This window comes from Squalius cephalus, assembly GCF_949319135.1.
Source record: "Squalius cephalus genome assembly, chromosome: 12".
Taxonomy (NCBI): Eukaryota; Metazoa; Chordata; class Actinopteri; order Cypriniformes; family Leuciscidae; genus Squalius; species Squalius cephalus.
In genome coordinates this window covers 37889434-37907791 of record NC_137133.1, presented here as the reverse complement: position 1 = coordinate 37907791, position 18358 = coordinate 37889434, and the positions used below count along the sequence as shown (strand labels likewise).

General features: G+C 40.3%; 2 protein-coding genes across 2 annotated transcripts in view; one reads left to right on the top strand and one right to left on the bottom strand.

Annotated features, from left to right (window-relative positions):
- Positions 1-3523: 3523 nt before the first annotated feature.
- apobb.2 (apolipoprotein Bb, tandem duplicate 2) overlaps positions 3524-18358 on the bottom strand; it is a 35955-nt gene continuing 21120 nt past the window's right edge. The window contains exons 16-24 of the mRNA XM_079888975.1: positions 17209-17376; positions 14924-15129; positions 10514-10693; positions 10320-10429; positions 10027-10227; positions 9692-9846; positions 8562-8620; positions 8111-8478; positions 3524-8022 (exon numbers count right to left, since the gene is read on the bottom strand). Of these exons, the coding sequence (XP_079745101.1) occupies positions 3782-8022; positions 8111-8478; positions 8562-8620; positions 9692-9846; positions 10027-10227; positions 10320-10429; positions 10514-10693; positions 14924-15129; positions 17209-17376 (5688 nt within the window). The 3' untranslated portion in view covers positions 3524-3781. The remainder of the gene's footprint in view (positions 8023-8110; positions 8479-8561; positions 8621-9691; positions 9847-10026; positions 10228-10319; positions 10430-10513; positions 10694-14923; positions 15130-17208; positions 17377-18358) is intronic.
- LOC307168590 (zona pellucida sperm-binding protein 4-like) lies at positions 13381-13868 on the top strand (the record flags this gene model as incomplete). Its single annotated transcript, XM_079888706.1, has 2 exons — positions 13381-13567; positions 13644-13868. 2 exons carry the CDS (start codon positions 13381-13383, stop codon positions 13838-13840), a joined length of 384 nt encoding a protein of 127 aa, XP_079744832.1. The 3' UTR covers positions 13841-13868.

Genomic DNA, 18358 nt, shown 5'->3' with positions numbered 1-18358 from the left:
GCACATCCAGGGCATGAAGCTCCCGTTCCACCGCATCCCAAAGATGCTCTATTGGGTTGAGATCTGGTGACTGTGGGGGCCATTTTAGTACAGTGAACTCATTGTCATGTTCAAGAAACCAGTTTGAAATGATTCGAGCTTTGTGACATGGTGCATTATCCTGCTGGAAGTAGCCATCAGAGGATGGGTACATGGTGGTCATAAAGGGATGGACATGGTCAGAAACAATGCTCAGGTAGGCCGTGGCATTTAAACAATGTCCAATTGGCACTAAGGGGCCTAAAGTGTGCCAAGAAAACATCCCCCACACCATTACACCACCACCACCAGCCTGCACAGTGGTAACAAGGCATGATGGATCCATGTTCTCATTCTGTTTACGCCAAATTCTGACTCTACCATCTGAATGTCTCAACAGAAATCGAGACTCATCAGACCAGGCAACATTTTCCAGTCTTCAACTGTCCAATTTTGGTGAGCTCGTGCAAATTGTAGCCTCTTTTTCCTATTTGTAGTGGAGATGAGTGGTACCCGGTGGGGTCTTCTGCTGTTGTAGCCCATCTGCCTCAAGGTTGTGCGTGTTGTGGCTTCACAAATGCTTTGCTGCATACCTCGGTTGTAACGAGTGGTTATTTCAGTCAAAGTTGCTCTTCTATCAGCTTGAATCAGTCGGCCCATTCTCCTCTGACCTCTAGCATCAACAAGGCATTTTCGCCCACAGGACTGCCGCATACTGGATGTTTTTCCCTTTTCACACCATTCTTTGTAAACCCTAGAAATGGTTGTGCGTGAAAATCCCAGTAACTGAGCAGATTGTGAAATACTCAGACCGGCCCGTCTGGCACCAACAACCATGCCACGCTCAAAATTGCTTAAATCACCTTTCTTTCCCATTCTGACATTCAGTTTGGAGTTCAGGAGATTGTCTTGACCAGGACCACACCCCTAAATGCATTGAAGCAACTGCCATGTGATTGGTTGATTAGATAATTGCATTAATGAGAAATTGAACAGGTGTTCCTAATAATCCTTTAGGTGAGTGTGTATATATATAATAATATATATTATTAATAATATATTTACTTTAAATTAGGAGAAATAAGTCACAACTATGGTTTAATTTTCTTGCATACGTTTTTATAGATTTTAACAGGTCTGAGAGCAGCAGATGATAGTAAATTTTTGGTCTTTTATGGAGTGCAAAAGTCATGTGGATTACTGTTATTATATTTTTATGGTGCTTTTTTGGGGTCTTTTTTGTTACTCTTCAGTGTAAATTACCATCCATTTACCATGTAGCCCTAATAAACATCTGTATTTGGTTTTCCAGAGAAGAAATAAAGCCTGTATTTCTGTACTTCTCAACACAGGTCACATCAGAGCTTACAGGACATCATTCTGAAAGTAAAAAGATTTAGAGCGATAAAAAGCAAACCAGAAAGCATGAGACAGCGATAAACAGATAAGAATTAAGTGAAGGAATTAGAGGAGGAAATAAAAAAGAGGACATTATTTAATAATACTATAATTTTGGGCAAAATATGATTGGGATATATGGCACTTTACCTGAAATCTAATTCCTAAAGGCACCAGCAAGTGTCAGTCTTGAGCAGAAATACAGATTTCCTCTGATCTGTATAGACTGAAGAGTGAGACGGGAGGAACCCACAGGTAGAGGATGAACAGGTGTTTTTGCTGCGCGTGAGTCTCCTGCTGTCTCTGCTGTGTGTCTGCGCTCGCGTCTAAGTGGAGCTCAAGGGCTTGTGTCTGACGCCGCCGGTTCGACTCCAGAAACAGAGCTCGAATCTCAGGCATCAGGGCAAGAGACGCTTTGGCTGATGCTGCGGCTGATGCTGCATCCACGTGCTGCCGGCCGCTGAAGCATCACAAACGGGTGAGGAAACTGATATTAGTGTAAATGACTGCAGAACATCTCGAAACTCAGCGCTTCAAGGCCCACCAATGTCAAAGACAACTTTTGAAGGCCCTCCATAATATTTCTGATACTTCTGCTGTCATAATAGTTCAATAAAATAATTATAAGTAATAAAATTAATTCAAATAAAATAATTAAATTACACTTTTATTTACATATACTAGGAGTAGCACAATAATAAAGTAATTAATTAAAATAATTCTAAGTAATTAAATTAATGAATCAAAATAAAGTAAATTAACTTTTTATTTACATAAATTAGCAGAGGCACTATATTAAAATAATTTAATGAAAACATTATAAATAATAAAGTAAATCACCCCTCCAAATCATTGAATTCAGGTGTTCCAATCACTTCCATGGCCACGGTTGTATAAAATCACCTAGGCATGCAGACGCTTCTACAAACATTTGTGAGAGAATGGGTCACTCTCAGGAGCTCAGTGAATTCAAGCATAGTACTGTGAAAGGTTGCCACCTGTGCAATAAGTGGATTCGTGAATTTTCCTCACTACTAACTATTCCACGCTCAACTGTTGGTGGTATTATAACAAAGTGGAAGCAATTGGGAACAACAGCAACTCAGCCACGAAGTGGTAGGCCACGTAAAAAAAGAGTGGGGTCAGCGCATGCTGAGGCTCACAGTGCCCAGAAGTCGCCAACTTTCTGCAGAGTACATAGCTGCAGACCTCCAAACTTCGTGTGGCCTTCAGATTAGCTCAAGAAGTACATAGAGAGCTTCTTGGAATGGCTTTCCATGGCCGAGCAGCTGCAACCAAGCCTTACATCACCAAATGCAATGCAAAGAGTCTGATGCAGTGGTGTAAAGCACGCCACCACTGGACTCAAGAGCAGTGGAGATGTGTTCTCTGGAATGACGAATCACGCTTCTCTGTCTGCCAATCCGATGGATGAGTCTGGGTTTGGCGGTTGCCAGGAGAACAGTGCTTGTCTGACTGCATTGTGCAAAGTGTAAAGTTTGGTGGAGGGGTGATTATGGGGTTGTTTTTCAGGGGTTGGGCTTGGCTTCGCCCTTTAGTTCCAGTGAAAGGAACTATTAATCCTTCAGCATATAAACACATTTTGGACAATTGCTCTCAACTTTATGGGAACAGTTTGGCGATGGCCCCTTCCCGAGTTCGGTGTGGAGGAACTTGACTGGGCTGCACAGAGTCTCAACCTCAACCCGACAGAACACCTTTGGGATGAATTAGAGCAGAGACTGTGAGCCAAGCCTTCTCGTCCAACATCAGTGCCTGACCTCACAAATGCGCTTCTAGAAGAATGATCAAAAATTCCCATAAACACACTGCTAAACCTTGTGGAGAGCCTTCCCAGAAGAGTTGAAGCTGTTATTGTGTTATTGCTGCAAAGAGTGGGCCAACTCCATATTAAACCCTAAAGATTAAGAATGGGGTGTCATTAAAGTTCATGTGCATGTAAAGGCAGATGTCCCAAAACTTTTGGCAATTTAGTGTATATTAAATATATCAATTAAATAAACAATGAACATCACAAAATGTACAATTTAATCTAAAATTGTCAATGAAGTAGAACAATAAGAAGAGTCAAGTCTATACTTATAGTAAAATTATCCATTTATTGCATATAGTGTTTAAATGGGACAAGCAATATTTCAGGGTTTCAACACTAATTTTATCCTCAGCGGGAGGATGACAAACATGTTTACATCATTGTGACTTTTAAAGTTATTCTGGATCTGTTCATGTCAGTGATTATGAGGCCTGAGGTGAGCAAGCACACAGCAAATAAAGCCCAATGAATAGTTGAAATCAATCCCTTGATGAAATATTTCCTCTGGTGTGTATTCAACAAAAAATAATGTTAGTTGAGATAAGTGCGGATTACACTTAATTCACCCTGATACTCCAGAAGTGTAGATGGAGATGTGAGATTAGAAGAGCACCCAAACACCTTTAGGACAGGTAAATTACTATAATCTAATTCTGTACTTGAATTGAACCAACGGGAGAAAATCTCTATTTTGAGAGAAAACCCATCCGATGAAAAAATACTTCCTGTCTCTCTTACATCAAAATCACTATACATTGGCTGAGTCAAGAACATGTCTACAGCAGCCAAGATGGTGCTCAGGGGAACAAGTTCAACTTTACCAAGAGCAGTGTGGTTTATTGCAACTTCAGTATATCTGTAATTGATAACTGTATAGTTTGAATCAATTTCTAGCAAAGAATACATACGGCCAAGATCTCCCTCCAAGGTCAGCTGGTCACTAATGTCAAACCCAAACTTGGAATATTTATTATCAATGTAACCATTTCCAGTAGTCTTCAGATTGGATTTCAGACCATCAGAGTTCACATAGATGTTAGCTTGATTATCCATTTTTCCCTTAAGTTCAGTAGACTCAGGCAATGTAGAATCTGTGGTTACTTGGGTTGCAGACTCAATAGAGATAAAGGAAAGAGTTGCATCGAGCTTCAAGGTATTCTCAGCATCTCCATGTCCAGCAGCCTCTGAATCTGGACGATCAAAAGTGTACTTGATCTTTAAGTTTGATGCTGCCTTTGGATGGGCGTTGGTGTCCGCAGAAAGTTGATGAGTGGCATCAATAGTGAAGCTTGTCAGATTAATCTTAGCAACTGTGTCCACAGACAATACAGCCTCATAGATGTCTTCCAGAGTCAAGGTACTCTCATGATTACCGCCAATGTGGGCATTCTCCAAAGACAAAGAAGAGGCCAGTTTCAATCCACTTTTTGTGGTCAGGCTAGTGGTTCCATCAAGCTTGGCCTTCAATCCCCGAAACACGGAGGCAGTTGTGGCACTTACACGCATCCTGTAATCCTTCAAATAAATACCTGCATTAGCATTGAGGTTAAGAATAGAGGACTTGAAAGACACCTCAGAGACTAAGTTACCAAATGAAGGAACAATGAGACCCAAATCAATAATGGGAGCAAACCAGCTCTTCTGGTAGACAAGTTTGGCAGTTAGATTAACGGGCTGGTCATTTGTGGTAAAGTCATACCATAGGCCAGTATTATCATTCAAGTTCAGCTCTCTAATTGCTGGAATCTTGAAAATGGCTGGCACAAACATTTCTACAGCATTTAAGTACCCAAAGCTAGTCACACTATTTACAACAGCGTACATAGCCATCTCAGCTTTGTTATTGCTGGCTGTGAAGTTATGGCTGTAGTTGTAATTGTTTAAGTAGGCGACTGCCAGACTTCTGATTTCTTGTATGTCAGAGTTGAAGGTAACAGCGTAGTCTTTCTGGACATCAACATTGGCTGAAAAAGACTCAAAGAGGTTGATCTTGGCAATACCCCTGTTCTGAAAGTCAATAGCAACCTCACTAGGACAGGTCATGATGTTGGCGGCATTAGAGAGGACACCGTTGACAGCTCCGACAACCGATGTGACATGGGATGCCTTGATTTCCACCATCATATCGCCCAAGTGAGCCTTCCCAGAAGCAACCAGCAAACTGTTATTGATAAATGGAGACTCAGTTTCAACACTAGCATTGAATTCAAGGTGGCTTAGAGCAACAGCATCAGCATTCACTTTCATCTTCATCTTGATCTGCAAAGCATCGCTATCGGTATGGCCAGTAAAAGACAGCTTGGCGGCGCCAAGGCCCATGTTCAAATGCAGGTCACTCTTATGGGTGCCTTCCTCAGAGAAGTCTTGAAGAGCAAATCTGCCGGTTCCTTCATTTTTAACTGTCAGTGTGAATGCAGCATCATCCTGGCAAGCTACAGCCTTCTGAATCAGGATGACTTCACCAGACAGTGAGTGCGAGGGGATGTTAACCTGGTTCTTGTATGAAGATTCAAGAAAGAAAGTATTGTTAGAGACAGATCCATTCAGAGTCAACAATGCCTGTTGGTCTAAAGTCAATTCAATGTGTGTTAACTTGAAAGTTTCAGACACTATTACAGGACTCGTCTCGGGGATCGATATCTGTGCTGTGGATTCTAGATCGTAACTCAGAACGTTGAGGTTTGCAGAGGTTCCTTTAGAGTTAATGCAAGCTGTGAAAAAAGGGTATCTCTTTGAGGCGTTCTTGAACTCTGCAGAGGTTCTGGCGTTGTAGAGAGGGCTGCTGATTATGAATTCGCCATACAGTTTTCCAAAAGATGGCACTAGAAGAGATGTCGAAATTGCAGGAATCTGACTGTCAAGCTTGTTCTCAGCACTGGCAGGATGGAAGATTTCATTCAGCTTTGTGTAACCTTGGGTGTTGATCAAGCTAAGAATATTTTTTACATCCTCAATGATGGAAAATATCAAAACCTTGATGTACTTTGGTAGGATTTCAACAACTTTGTCAATATGCATACCCATCACAATCAGTTCCCCCAAAATATCCAATGCCTCACTGAAACGGTTGAACATATCACTCACTAATTTCTCAAATGCACTGATCAGACCTTTCAGCTTTAATGCATTTTCTTGGTACAGAGCTTTAAAGACATGTTTCAGCTGCACAGCTCTTCTCTCAAAGTTCAAATTAGACACAAAGTCACTTACATGATGAGGTATGTTCTGAATTTTAGAAGCAATCCCCTCTCGGTTGATGTATTTCCTCAGGGTCTCGCCCATGCTCACAAGCGTTATTCTGATGTTGTCAGGGACTCGAGAAAAACTTTCAATAAAAGGCAATCTAATTGATTGTGTATCAGTGCTTTTATCATACTTTAGGAAGCCAGATACTGCAAAGTCCTGATAAGAAGTGTTAGCAGTTTTGAACAGATTGGTGCGCACTTTTCCAGACCCTTCCAGCCCAAGCCGCGCTGGACTGTTGTAAGCGCTGATTTCCTGTTCTATGGCATAGTCGTTCACTTCAGCCTTAACCGTCAATTTAGTCTTTTGTTCAGAGGGGATCAGCAGAGTGTCAGACATGCTTTCAAACTGTGATTTAATGTAGACACCGTTGTCTAGGTTAAGGCTGGATGAGATTGTGCATTCATGAGAGTGAGCTATGGATTGTGGTTCTGCTTTTAGAAAGACTTTTGCGCTAAAATCATGCCTTGCATGTCCATACAGGAAGTGTGTGTTATCATTACCTTTAACACTGGCATCAAAACTGAACCTGAATGGAATAGTTGTACCATCAGTGTTGGTGTCAAAATTAAATGATCTGGACTTGAACTGTATATGATTTTTGATTTTGCCAGAAACTCCAGCAATCTCTAGGTCAGTGTTGTGGTTAATGCGACTTCCCATGATTTCTCCAATGGTTTTGCACTGAGCAGTGGCAGTTTTGTTTTTGTAGGTGATCTCGAAGGTGTGCTTAAGCTCCTGCAGACTCAAGAGGCTTTGCAGTGAGGTTGTGCCATTGGTTCTCAGGCCATCTTTATTGAAGTTCAGAATGGCTTTGTGGACAGCTTGGTGTCCAATGAGTTTAACAGAGGCGTCACTGTGAATAGCTAGACCACTGATGTCCAGTGCTCCTGTGACCAGGGAATGGATACGTTCTTCAATGCTGTAAGTTGAGGTCTCAATCTTAATGCTAACTGCTTCAGCATCAGCTCTGGTCTCAACCACGTTTTGGATCTTCAGGCCAAGAACCTGTGCTTTTGTATGAGAATTTAGATCAAGCCGGGATTCCTTGAAGGTTATTTTAGCAATATTTAGCAATGTTAGAAGGTTGTCAAATGCTGTGTTGTTGGACAGAATTATCAGCTCTCCATTGGCAAAGGCTACAGCGAAGGAGTTCTGAGCCTGAAGAAGTTTTGAATCTACTTTCAGTGAAGAATTAATCTTTGCCTCTTGTCTGAGTGGGAGGACTGAGACTGATTGCAAAAGGTTTCCTGAACCATGGACTGAACCAGCCTTGAAGAATCCTTCCAGATTTCCATCTCCAGAGATCTCCTCGGCATCAACGCCAAACTGTGCATTGTGCTCCAGCGAAATTTGCACTCCAACACGGCTAGTTACTTCAAGCTTGCTTTTGGATTTTACACTGAGTTTTTCAGCAAATTCCACTTCCTCCTCAACACCTATCGTGGCATTGATAATCTTGTGGCGAAGCACGGCCTTTACGTTAGCCTTCAGAGAATCGCCAGGTGCGGTCTCAACTAGAGCAGATCCTGTGAAATAAATCAATCAATAAGCAACCATCCAAAACAAGTGCATGCATACAGTGCATGTGGTACTGTACTTCATTTATAGGTTTACCTCCGACCTTTAGGGAGAGGAGGTCAACAGGACTTGTGCCAGTGACTTCAAACTTAGCAGAATAACTTTCAGCAGGATCTCTGGCTGCAGACACAGCTGCTTCTAAGATGTAATAGTTGCTGTTTAGTTTTCCGGACAACTCTACCAATCCGAGAGTCGGCACAGACAGCGACACACTCCCAGGAATGAAGAACTCTGGAAGGTTAACGCTAGCAGATTCAAATTCCAGACCAAGATGAGGTACAATCAGGTTTGGTGTGGAGAGGGTTGTGGGAAAGTTCAGATCCCTAGTGGATTTTCCACCCAAGGGCAAGGGAAGAGTGATGGTATAGTAATGCTGGCCAAAGTGATATTTAACAGCAGCCTCTCTGTTTAAAAAAGCATGTGTTCATTTTAACTGGTAACTGTGAATTGAATTGAAATACTGGCAAACATGGTGACACTAACTCACACATTCAGGAACAATCTTTCAGGAAGAGTGATCACAGGCACGGTGTGAACTCCCAAATTCTGCACATAGGTAAAAAAAAAATATATATTTTTAAATGAAAATTAAGTCATCATTTACTCACTCTGGTGTTGTTCTAATGCAGTATGCCGTTCTTTCTTTTTTAGACCACAAAATAGAGAATAAAAAAAGTCCTGCTCGCGCTTATCCATATAATGGCAGTGAATAGTGACCAACCTCAAACTTTCATAGAAAGACGCAAAAATATCACAGAATGGTCCAATGCATCACATGTCATATATTCCAAGTGTTCTGGGGTTTACGATAGAGCTTGGTGGAAAAGAAACCGTAAATTAATGTATTATTTAACGAAAATCCTTACCTCGGCTGCTTATCCTCTGTGCTCAACTGCATGCGTTCATGAGACTCTTATTAGCGACGCAGTTCACTCCGACTCGCCCAGAAAACATACAAGTTGTGAGAAATCATGAAATCATGAAGTACATGAAATACAATCCATGTACTTTTTTGCTATCTATTATCAGACAAACAGAGTTCCAATCGAGGGTATATTTGATTCAGTTAAGAAAGTACTTGGATACTTTTTGGGATTTATTGGCGTTGTATTTCATGCTGGGTTTTAATTCATTTTGATTTCTCACAACTTGTGTGTTTCTCTGGGTGAGTCGGAGTGAACTGCGTCGCTAATTAGAGTCTCTTGAATGCAGTCGATCACAGAAGACCAGCGGCCAAGGTCAGGATTTGTGTTAAATAATACATTAAATATCGATTTGTTTTTCACCAAACCCTATCATAAACCCCCAGAACACTTGGAATATGTGACGTGTGTCATAAGGCATACTTTTTTGGTCCTTTAAAAAGTTTGATGCTGGTCACTATTCACTGCCATTATATGGACAAGAGCAAGCACTTCATTTAAAGAAAATAAAATGTTCTCCTTTTGTGGTCCGAAAAACAAAGAAGGGTATACTGCATTATTAGAACAACATCAGGGTGAGTAAATGACTTAATTTTAGTCCATTTTAGGGTGAACAATCCCTTTAAGTTTAATAAGCATTTATTTCTTTGGGTATTTTCAAAAGCTGATAAAAAAAATTGAGGGAAGTTCTTACCGCAACTGCCTTTGCCAGAACATCGCGGACCTTCAACTCATTCAGGCCAATCTGGCGATCAAGAAGGCTATTGACTATAGCATTGATGTTGGGAATGATTCTTTGAATCTCAGATCTGACATCAGACTTCAATTCAGCCTCAATCTTTTCATTCTCTGAGAATAGATATTTTGAGAGAGATAATTCACTAGAATTATACTGTCATGATCATACATTTCCTTATTTGAATGGCAAACTGAGATGCACAATTATTTCGGTTATCTAAATTTGATCGGATAACCACAATCAGACAATTAATCAATAATCGTGACAGGCCATTTGTACTGGACATGTACCATATTTCAGGATGAGAGTTTGAACAGAAGTCGTCTCTGGGAGTTTTAGGTCACTCTCAATTTCCAAAGTCGACTTCTCACCATGCTTCAGTTTTGCAGAAACTTTAGAATCAAGCTGAAGAGAATCGATAAGCAACTCTGCAGAGATGCTGTACTGCTGTCTGTTTAATATCACTACATTTCTGGCCTCATGGGATGTTCCTGTTAGAAAGCAAAATACAAATGACGGTTATTTTAAATGTGCATGTTTTCTCTTTTTTTCCAGTTAGGTATTTTGTTAAGCCGTCTCTAACCTTCAGCCTTCAGGCTAAACGTGACTTTGTCTGCCTCATCCTCGTAGGCATAGCTGATGCTGGCAATATACTCTGTGACCTCTTCAGATGGATGGAGCTCAACAGCAAATCTAAACACAGACGAAGGAAGTATAGATGAAATGTTTGAGAAAAAGGAATATTTCGATATCAGTATATAGATGATTTTCACCTACTTGCTGTCACCAGTGAGAGGAAAGTAAGGGGCAGCATCGTTTGACGTTGCATCAGGATACTTCAGGACTGTACAGTACTTCAGTCCAGGGAAAAAAGCAGTGCATTTATTCATATTAATATACTCGCCCTTGGCAGGAATGGGCTTAGCCTTGGCACCAACAATAGACACCAGAGAATTGCTATAGATGGGGGAAAATAACAGCATTTAATGTATGAAAAATAATTTGACTTGTTTTAAGGGCTGCACGATTAATCATATTTTAATTGTGATCACAATTTCTGCTAGTCTCTATTAATGAAGCATAAACGCAGTGATGTTGGCCCGCTGGTTATTCATCCTAAAAACATTTATTTCCATTATCTTGCACTGGTTAACAAGCCTCGAAGAGCTTTCATGCTTGCAGATGCCAGATGTCAAGGGTTTAAATCCCCCAATCAGAGCTTTTCTATTAAATCAATACATTTTCTGACAAATGTTTTACTTAATTTTCCCAACCTGGCATTCACGTGTGCTTTGGGTTGAAAAAAAAAAAACGCTGATGTTCTAAAAAACTATGGAAGTTTGTTTCCGCCATGGAATAAAAAAGGTAATTGCAACTTTTTATAAGTAAAAACTTATCATGTACAGTACAGCATTGTCTAGAACAAAATTAATTTCAATCTGCATTACATAGAACTTGGGATGAAGGACAGGACCTTTTTCAGGGTGGTCCCAGTAGTGTTTATTGAACAGACCAGTTCAGTTATTGAACTGGTGCTTTCTTAATCTGGTGTAACCCACATTAGTTGTTTACTGAGAGCATTGCATACATGGCCATGCAAGAAACAGTCCTTATGAGTTCTTGAAGAGTGTGCAATTTCACAAGACTTGTTATTTGGTCTTGAGTAATAGTTGTCCTCTAATAATTTAATTCAAGCATAGTTTAGAGAATGAATGCTTTGGTAATGAAACCAAGTTTTATTTGTATAACCATTTCTTACCCACCCGGGACAACGGTGATGACCGCAGGCAAAATAATTGTTTAGGTGAAGAGAGACTTAAAGAGATCCTGTTCTTTTCTGATAAGACTCATATTACAATAAATGTGCATGTTTCAATGAATTTGAGGTATATAATTGCTTCAATTTAGGTCTAGTCTGCACTTTGCTACCTAAAATATTGAGGTATACTGAAGGATCTTACAATGTGTGCTGGATATTAAAAGCCTTTATTATATAAATGACCTTTTTAATGATGCAAAATTGAAGAATACAGCAGCTATTGCTGATAAAGGCTTCCATATCATTACAACATAATCCTGCATGTTAAACTCTTGAGTCAGTCTGAAAACACAGGCCAGAATTGGAAGGAAAAAAACAATCCAGAATTACCAAAACATCAACTATTATATTCACCTGATAAAACACGAGCTGAATTCTGAACGGCAGAAATAGTACTAGTAAACTATTCTGAATTCAGCTCAATATGTGCATTCCATGTATGTTCAAAAAGGGTGGAAAAACAAGGAATATTTAATCTTAAGAACAAATGGAAACACTCAGTTGCATAAACTCCCACTCACGCAAGTCTGGAGAATCATGACTGTTAATGAAGAGGGAGGGATTATCATTAATTAGCCAAAGTCTGTAGAGTACAAAAGGACCAAAGGGCAGCACCTCAGCAGTGTGACTAGCTGTTGAACAATGGCAGGAAGTTGGTGTGCTGTTCAGTCTCTGGCACTTTGTGTTTGGTTCTGTGCGTTCAGTCATGCTGTTCCGAAGTGGAGTGATCTGGCCCAGAATCCTCAAGCTCTGATGTTCCAGCAAACTGACCAGCGGTTTCAAAAGCCACTTCAACAGCAAGCTAGTCAATGGTTTTCTCAGCAGGTTCAAAAGCCAGTTCAACAGCAAGCTAGTCAACAGTTTTCTCAACAGGTTCAACAGCAAGCTAGTCAATGGTTTCCTCAGCAGGTTCAAAAGCCGGTTCAACAGCAAGCTAGTCAATGGTCTCCTCAGTCAGTTCAACAGCAAGCTAGTCAATGGTCTCCTCAGTCAGTTCAACAGCAAGCTAGTCAATGGTTTCCTCAGCAGGTTCAAAAGCCAGTTCAACAGCAAGCTAGTCAACAGTTTCCTCAGTCAGTTCAACAGCAAGCTAGTCAATGGTTTCCTCAGCAGGTTCAACTGCAAGCTAGTCATCCGTTTCCTCAGTCAGGTCAACAGCAAGCTAGTCAACAGTTTGCTCAGCAGTTTCAGCCTAAGCAGCCAGTAGCACAGGTAGAGCCCCTTGACAAGTGTACTGTAGCTGATTATGAGCAGATTCAATGTGGACCACCTGGTATCAGTGGTGCTGAGTGTGCTGCTATCAACTGCTGCTTTAATGGACAGCAGTGTTACTATGGGAAGGCAGGTAAGAGTGTAGAGTCAATGTAGAGGCATTCATGTTAAACTGATCCTCAGCAATAACCTGCTCTTGTAACTCGTTCCAGTGACTGTCCAGTGTATAAGAGATGGTCAGTTTGTGGTAGTGGTGGCTAGAGATGTTACGCTGCCTCGATTGAGCCTGGATTCAGTCCGTCTCCTGGGTGGAAGTGATCCAGCTTGCAGTCCCGTGGGATCCACACCTTTCTTTGCTATATACCAGTTCCCTGTCACTGCGTGTGGCACAAGCATGATGGTGAGTAGCTGCTTGTGGTTTTGTTCTGCATGGCTTAGAATGGATTGGATGCTAACAATGTTACTATTTGCAGGAGGACAGTGGGTATGTGGTGTATGAAAACAGAATGACCTCCTCATATGAAATGGGTATCGGACCACTTGGTTCCATTACAAGGGACAGCCATTTTGAGTAAGTGATGTATGCTCTATCATAAATGTGAATCATTGACAAATGCTACAAGCTCACTGTTTGTTGTCCAGGCTTCTCTTCCAGTGTAGGTACTCTGGTACCTCTGTGGAAGCTCTGGTTGTGGAGGTCAACACCGTTCCTCCACCTCCACCAGTAGCTGCTCCTGGACCCCTCAGGGTGGAGCTTAGACTGGCAAATGGTCAATGTGTCACCAAAGGCTGTGCAGAAGGTAAGTGTTTGTCCCAAGTATGCCTAAAGCCTTTCTAAAACTCCAGTTTCTAGTTAAACACTGCATTCTTCCTCAGGGGACGAGGCGTACACGTCCTACTACAGTGATGCTGATTATCCAGTTACAAAAGTCCTGCGGGAGCCTGTGTATGTTGAGGTGCACATTTTGGAGAGGACTGACCCCAACATTGTCCTGATGCTGGGACATTGCTGGGCAACATCAACCCCCAGTCCACTCAGTCTACCCCAATGGGATCTTCTGGTTGATGGGTGAGTAAGGCCAGTCTTTATCCATCTAGTGTGCTGTAAGGCATTTCTGACTGCCTCTTTGCCTTTCAGATGCCCTTACCAGGATGATCGTTACCTGACCACATTGGTTCCAGTGGCTGGATCATCTGGTCTTCAGTTCCCGACCCACTACAAGCGCTTTATTGTCAAGATGTTCACATTTGTTGATCCAGCATCACTGGCTCCTCTGCAGGAAACCGTATGCTCTGCAGCCTTACCTCAACCCTTAATATTAGTGCTTTTTACAGTGAATTCTACAGCTTAACCCTTTCCCCCTCTGTTAGATCTTCATCCACTGTAGTACAGCGGTGTGCCATCCCTCTTCTGGCTCCTGTGAGCAAAGCTGCACTAGGAAAAGTGAGTGCTTGCTGTAAACTGACTTCAGGAACCATGAGAATTTGGTTTTTAAAATGCTCATGCTTCTACAAATCTCTTTTACAGGAAGAGACACTCCCATCAAGACCATCTTTAGTGGGCAAACTGTGGTGTCTAGTGGGGAAGTCAAACTGGTCATGTGAATTTCGATTTAATAAATTGCATGAAACCCAACAGAGTCTCTTTGGTATTGACTTTCAACTGGAGTTGGATATTACATGACTATTCTTAGTTTTATTTATTGGGCCACACTATTAAACTGGTTGCAATTTTGCTATAGCGTTTATTCCAACTGGGGTGCTTGACTTGAACAACAAGCCATTTAACTGAACTACTTGCCAAGCTCCAGTTACTAACCTGGGCCCCAATGCTTCTGTATAGCTCTATTTTATGTAGCTGGGTGCTTTTTTTTTTAACCACTTATTTCTGCAAATTAAACTAAAGGTAATTGGGACCTTGACTTTATCCCCTTCCTTTCTGACTTTATCCCTGCCCTTCCGACTCTCTAACCCTGCCCATGAGTTGACATTCTTTTGATTTGTGCTGACATAAAAGTGCAATAATTCTGATGAAATGTAGGAGATTTTCTCAAATGAGAATCATGATTATCAGTTTAACCATCATTGTGCAGCCCTACTTGTTTTTGTTAAAGGCTTTTAAATCCTTTATGCATTGGTAATCCAGTTTCACTTACGTGATGCTAATGAGCTCAGTTGGCCCATGAGGAGCTGGAATGGAGAGCTTGAGCTGGCTGTCGGTCACAGAGGGCTTTGCTCTAACACCGCTCTCATGATAGATGTTCGTGTGCATCTCCAGACCACAGTGAACATAGTCGGGGAAGTGAGTCCCAATCTCAGTCACAAACTCAATGCCAGCAGACAGGGTCAAAGCAAATTCCCTCTGTTGTGTAGTCATTAATTCATGTTAGTATACTACCAGTCAAAAGTTTGGATTAAGATTGTTTTAGCATTTACTTGATTAAATAAAAAAATAAAAAAAGTACAAAATATTACAATGTAAAACGGCTGTTTTCTATGTGAATATATAGTAAACTTTAATTAGGGGCCAAGCCCCTATTGTCATTTTTATTTTTCTTATTCCTCCCGAATGGGAGTCTATGGCAGCCCAATTAACGGAACATAGGAAAACTATGAAATTTGCCACACTTGTAGGGATGGTAAAGAATAGTAATTGGACCAATTTTGGAGTCTCTAGGACCAACTCTATAGCGCCACCACCAGTTCAAAATTCTATTATGAAATGGTTATAACTTTTGAACCTTTTGTTCTAGAAAAATTTAGTACACCTGATTTCTCTCATTATGCAGATCACATTCAATATCTTACATTAAGACTCTGCCGATAACTTTGTTCAAAAGTTATGTCAGAAACTTAAGGTCGACTCAAAATTGGTTCAGAGGCTTTATCTTGGCTAAACTTTGATCAATTGAAACAAAAATTGGTTCTGAGGGACCAATCCAAATTTTGGAACAGTGCCACCTACAGGTCATGAGATCTGAAAAATGGCTATTTTTGCTCATAACTTTTGAATAGTTTGTCAGAAAATCATAATCTTTTGTTTCTATGGATTCCTTGTGTCGTGACAGGATTGGATAAACCATGTGTCCACCATTTTGAATTTTGACATAAATTGCAATATCTTTTACAATTTTACATATCTTCACTAAATTTGGTAGGGATCATCAAGGGTATGTCCTGAAGGTACCCAAGAAGTTTGAACACAGTGCCACCTTGTGTTCCAGAGATATACTTTTTTTGCAAAAACACTTATAACTTTTAAAAACATTGTTTAAAATTTGATTTATGCCATTATGTTCCTTGGGTTTTGCCGATTCCGATGATATCTCATTTGTCATTTTCAACGCATTCTCATCCTTGGGCGTCATATACTGGCGCTTTTGACATTTCGTCGACATCGAACGCACATGGCACCCTTTAGCGTCAATATGACACGGACAGAGCTTTGTTCGGTTATGGGTAGGTTTAGGTCTGGTGTAGGGTTAGGGTTAGACCGCTAGGAGGCGCCTTCTGGCCCATTTCTATCTGCGTCTCATATTGACGCTAAAGGGTGCCATTCGTAAGTGCGTGTCAAAAAGTGGACTGGAACGCAGCACTGGTTAACCATACGTTACATTAGCATTAAACTAGCTTAGCATGCTAATCTGGTTAACATGGTAAGTAATGCTGTTGTGTCCTCAGTCTCACATCGAAGGCTCTCCTCTGCAGTTCGGTGAGTTAGCATCAACTGAGTATTGTAAGCTGCTTAACCCTGTGCCACGAGCTCCGAACCTTTCAGGTCGTGTGTTCGAATCCTGTGTGGCACATGCCCAGGCCCCAAGAGGTACTGTGGCCAGAAGTGGAGCAAAAGTTGCTTCTGTTCCAGACATGGTGTATTTCTGAGGAGGAACTCATTAAATATAACATTTGATTCTCAAGTAATATTTCTGATTATCATCAGTGTTCAGTCATATTTTTGTGGAAACCGTGAAACACTACCATTTAAAAATTTTGGTCAAGATAAAAAAAAAATATATATATATATACTTTTATACAAAGAGGCATCTGCTCAAAACTGACATAAAAAAACATTTATAATGTTACAAAAGATTCTATTTAATATAAATGCTATTCTTTTGAACTTTCTATTCATCAAAGAATCCTGAAAAATACAAATATATCACGTTTCCACAAAAATATGACTGTTTTCAGCATTGAAATCAGAAATGTTGCTTGAGCATCGAATCATCATATTAGAATGATTTCTGAAGGATTATGTGACACTAATGACTGGAGTAATGATGCTGAAAATTCAGCTTTGATCACAGGAGTACATTACATTGTACAATATATTTATGTAGACAACAGCTTACATGAACACATCTTAGAGCACAATAGTAGAAATGCAAGATAATTTGTTGCTGACAATAACACGGGCATGACTGAAGTGTGTTGGACTTACCCTGGCTGGATTAAAACTCAATCCTCCTTTGACTCCAGGAGTAAAGGTACCAGACAGAGCCACTCTCAGTGGAAAGCCAGCTCCGGTGGGCAGATTAAACTCATTATCCATGAAGATGTAGTGAAGGAAAAGCTCGTTGTCGACACTTGAGAGCAGTCTTTTGAGGAACTATTTCAAAAATATAATGCTGATTAGTAATGCAAGGAAATTTCGGTGACTGAAAATTGTTGTTTTGGGCAAATGGTTTTGGAGGATAGAAATCATTGACCCAAACAGTGACGTTTAATTAGCGTCTCTTTAATGGCGTGTTCAGCGTCTATTTTGTTCCACAACGTGGATAAACTACAATGGGTAAACATGTCAGCTGTGTGGATGCTAGTGCTGGATTAACAATGTTGATTTCTCATTTTTAATCAATACTGATCAGGATTGTCAAATTTTTAATGTGAGTGTGGAGGCGGGGACTAATTTGTATATTCATTATTCCATACTAAATGATGCAAGAGTGTTGAGTTACAGTGAAGCTATTTTTAAGGCATAAAGAAATTATTTTCACAGGAATTTATTTTTTTAAATATGTCATTGTGATTATCAAAGATGAGTTTAAAAGGATAAAATAATTGACTTCACGATCAATCTTTTGGTCAATGCTTTTCTCTGTTGATGCATGAAGACAACTTCACTACATATTTTCTTGTAGCACCTCCCATCCAATAATCAAAATAATCTTTGTGCTTTGATACTTTTGTTTAGAAACAAAGTCTCAGCTTTCAAATTCTGTCAATTTCATCACAAAATTCAAACAATAAAATGTGGATTTGTGTTGTGACAGATCGCTGAACTGAACATCTCTTCCTCTTTACTACTACCAAATAAACATCAATGACCATCAGAAAGAATGTTGAAAGATGAATAACTTATTGAAATCAATCATGTCTCATGTAATCAATCAGTGTTCCAACCATGGAAAAACATCAATAAAATAGTTTAAGAACAATGTCACGTAGTTACATTTACCTCGGAAAAGCCATTCAATGACCATACACTTGATAGTCAGCTAGAAAAAATGCATTTTGATAAATATATCCACTATATTACATATTCATTATATTTTTACTTATCCTGTTGTCTTCATTATTTAACGTATGTT